We start from the raw sequence: 3403 nt of genomic DNA on the forward strand, positions 1-3403 counted from the left end.
TTGTAAGAGAATACTATTTTGGGAATCAAATACTCTTTTTTAATGGTCAAGAATACCGAGTTTCAAAGAAGATAAGGGTATATGGTTAGAATATCCAATTTGAAAGAAGATAAGGGTAAGAGCTATCTATCTGATGAATCCACTGCATGCATGGCCAAATGGAGCCTTGTCCAACCAATTAACCAGTGGCTATACAGTTATAACATTAACAAAAACAATCAACTAATGAAACTCAACGAAGTGATTAATTGTGTGCCTTTACAGCAAATTACAATGGAACCTCAAGGAATTACATGAACGAATTTAAACGAAATGGACATGGACAATTAAACGCGACATGGAAAGGAGAGTTCACATGCATGACAGGCACACGCATATACGCATGCAAACTAATCCGACACGCTGACATCAGGGCGACCTTGCTTTGTTTCTGAGAAGCCGCTAGTGTTTGACTAGCCGCTGCCGCCGAGGACGGACTTGAGCTTCTTCACGGTGGCGTCGTCCAAGAAGGTGACCTTCTCCACGACGGGGGACGGCAGGTTGTTGGCGAAGAGAGCGAAGTCGGTGATCTGGAGGCCGGGGTTGGGGCCGCCGAAGGCGACGAGCGCGACCGCCGGGCCACTGCCGCCGTTGTACTGGTAGTGGAGCAGGCCCTGGGGGAAGACCATGATGTCGCCGGCGTTGAGCGTCTTGGTGTAGGGGGTGTTGGCCCCGGAGCTGATGAAGCCCGCCAGGATGGTGCCCTGGGTGACGAAGAGCAGCTCGGAGGCGGCCGGGTGGGTGTGGAGCGGCACGACGCCGCCGACAGCGATGTCAAGCCTGGCGGCGGAGATGCCGAGGCCGTTGACGCCGGGGAACTGACCGACGAAGGCCGGCGTCACGGCGGCCTTGATGAGGTTGGTGGTGTTGCCGGCGGTGGCGAGGCCGTGGTAGTAGAAGTCCCCGGCGGTGACGCTAGCCTTGCACGGGTATCCCGCCGGCGTGTCGCTGCAGGACAGGTCGGCGACGCAGAAGTCCTGGGTGAGGGCCATGGCCGAGAAGGGCAGGATGAGGAAGGAGAGGAGCACAGGGAGCAGCATTGCGTTGGCCATGGCTAGCTTGCAAGTTGCTACTCTGTGTGTGCTAGCTGCTGTGTGTGGTTCAAGCTTGCTACTGTGTGCGTTCTTGTGGCGTTTATATAGGCGAGGAGGAGACACTGCGCGCAGCTGGCTCGTACGCAGGTAGAACAACGTAACGTGAGTGAGATTTGGCGAGGCGCGCTCGAGTTCACGGGAATGCATGGGCAACGGCACGATTTTTTGGGGAGAGGCACGTTGTGGACAAGCGTTTTAGCTGTGCATGGTCCACAAAATTGGACGGCTTTGATGACGGAAAGCTCTTGACATGCTGCATTATTAGGGAAGGCCAGGTGACATGATGAGTTTATTTTACGATAATGACTTGCATTGGTGTATGAACTCATTGTCTCATGGAATGCAAGTCGCTGGGTCGTCACAACTGTAACATGCTGTGGTAGACTTGTTGTGTAAGACGATCCAATGCAGGAAAAGCTTGTTTTTGCGACCGGGTATCCCGCGAACCCGCATGTATTTATATCAAAAGTTAAACATGTGTTAATATTAAGTAAAATTACACTATACTATTACCTCCATTTTGATTTTTTTTTGAGAAAGTTACTTTAGCTTTCAAAAAAGTCGTATACTATTTTAGAACGGTGGTAGTAACTCTTAAGACATCTATATGCAGATCCTAGTTGGAAGTATACGGTGAACCAAAACTTGGTGTTTTCTGATGCATGCATGGTCCATGCAAGGTGAAGGTAACCTCATCACTTGCATGGGAAGCTTGTGGAGACAAAAACTGCACCGGTCTTTGTTGCTTTCCAAAATCTCAGCAAAATATCTGGTGCATCTCGTAACCATTTAAATTTTATCTGTTGGTCTAAAGATCTACAAGCTTCTCTAGCACTAGATATTTATAACGTTAATTGACCATTAACAAATCGCGCACTTGGAGCATTACTTTTCTGATTTTTTTCTTGCAAGACCTAGAAGTATTTCCAAAAAGTTACATGCTCCCAGCTAAAAAGTTACAGTAATGTAAATTATACACCAGAGAAAAGTTGCAAAACCTAGGAATATTGTACAGTAAAGTTTGTACTCTAAACTTCAAAGTTGGTTGTATATTGAAAAGATTAGCTCTTTATTAGCCAACGTTAACATTTATTTTATTGAACCTGTTATATCCCATGCTAGAGAAAAACCCTGACTTTGCACCTGATGGGCCTTCCATGTTTCTAAATGGCAAGTGCATGCCTATCTCTGGTAGTGGTGGTTGTTCAATCTCTTTCTCCTAATCCACAAAGATCTTCCGTTGAATGGAACAGCAGGGGCTATGAACAGCTGGGGCTCGTACAATTTGGAACAATGTGTACTTTCAAAGAAAGCGCTCGTTGAGGATGTTGCAGATGGAAATAATGCTGTGATTTATACCAAGACCATTCGAAATTCACAATGTATGTACGCTTGTAGCATTAGCAAGGTAACTCTCTTATTGGCTGCAGGGAGTCAGTTCATGTCCTTCATTCCCGTAATTTTTCTTGAACTCGCTAGATTCAAAGACACTAAACTAGGCTCTATGTCAAAAAAAATATGGCAACACGGTTGCACATGAACAAACCCTGAGCCTATTGTTCAAACTAGGCACAAACAAAGCTTCTGACTCCATAATTAGATGGGACCACCTAGTTCATTGAGAGTGCTCCAACAAGTTCTAGATCTCGCCACCACACTATTTACCTTTTAAATATCTTGGCATACCCATCCTTTATCGGAGGTTGCTGAATAAAGAATGGAACCCTATCGAGGATCTCTTCGAGAGGAAGCTGGCGTCATGGTTAGGAAGGATGCTTTCCTACGGTGACCATCTTGTCCTGATTAATTCTATTCTAACTAGCCTTCCGATGTTCCTTTTATCTGTTTTTTTGAGATACCCAAAGGGGTAAGGAAAAGATTTTGGATTTCTATAGGTCCGTTTTTTTTTTGGCAAAGTGATGACTTCGAAAAGAAATATAGATTAACTAAATAGAACATTATTTGTAGACCGAAAGATCAAGGGGGTCTTGATATTGAGGTACTCGACATAAAGAATTGATGTTTACTTAGCAAATGGTTATTTAAACTTCTTTCTGAAAAAGGAGTGTGGCAGGAGCTGCTGCGAAAAAGTACCTGCGAGGTAAAACGCTCTCACAAGTGCATGCCAAACCCACCGACTTTCCTTTTTGGAAGGGGATTATGGGGGTTAAAGATGACTTATTTCATCGAGGATCTTTTATCATAGTAGATGGTAATAGTACTCGATTTTGGGAAAATGTTTGGCTCGGTGATACTCCTCTTTGTGAACA

At 45.3% G+C, this 3403-nt stretch overlaps 1 protein-coding gene across 1 annotated transcript; it reads right to left on the minus strand.

Annotated features, from left to right (window-relative positions):
• Positions 1-223: 223 nt before the first annotated feature.
• Positions 224-1158, minus strand: LOC124652768 (germin-like protein 8-14). The gene has a single exon (XM_047191811.1). It carries the CDS (start codon positions 1089-1091, stop codon positions 453-455), a length of 639 nt encoding a protein of 212 aa, XP_047047767.1. The 5' UTR covers positions 1092-1158; the 3' UTR covers positions 224-452.
• Positions 1159-3403: the final 2245 nt, after the last annotated feature.

The sequence above is a fragment of the Lolium rigidum genome, chromosome 5 (genome assembly GCF_022539505.1).
Source record: "Lolium rigidum isolate FL_2022 chromosome 5, APGP_CSIRO_Lrig_0.1, whole genome shotgun sequence".
Classification (NCBI taxonomy): Eukaryota; Viridiplantae; Streptophyta; class Magnoliopsida; order Poales; family Poaceae; genus Lolium; species Lolium rigidum.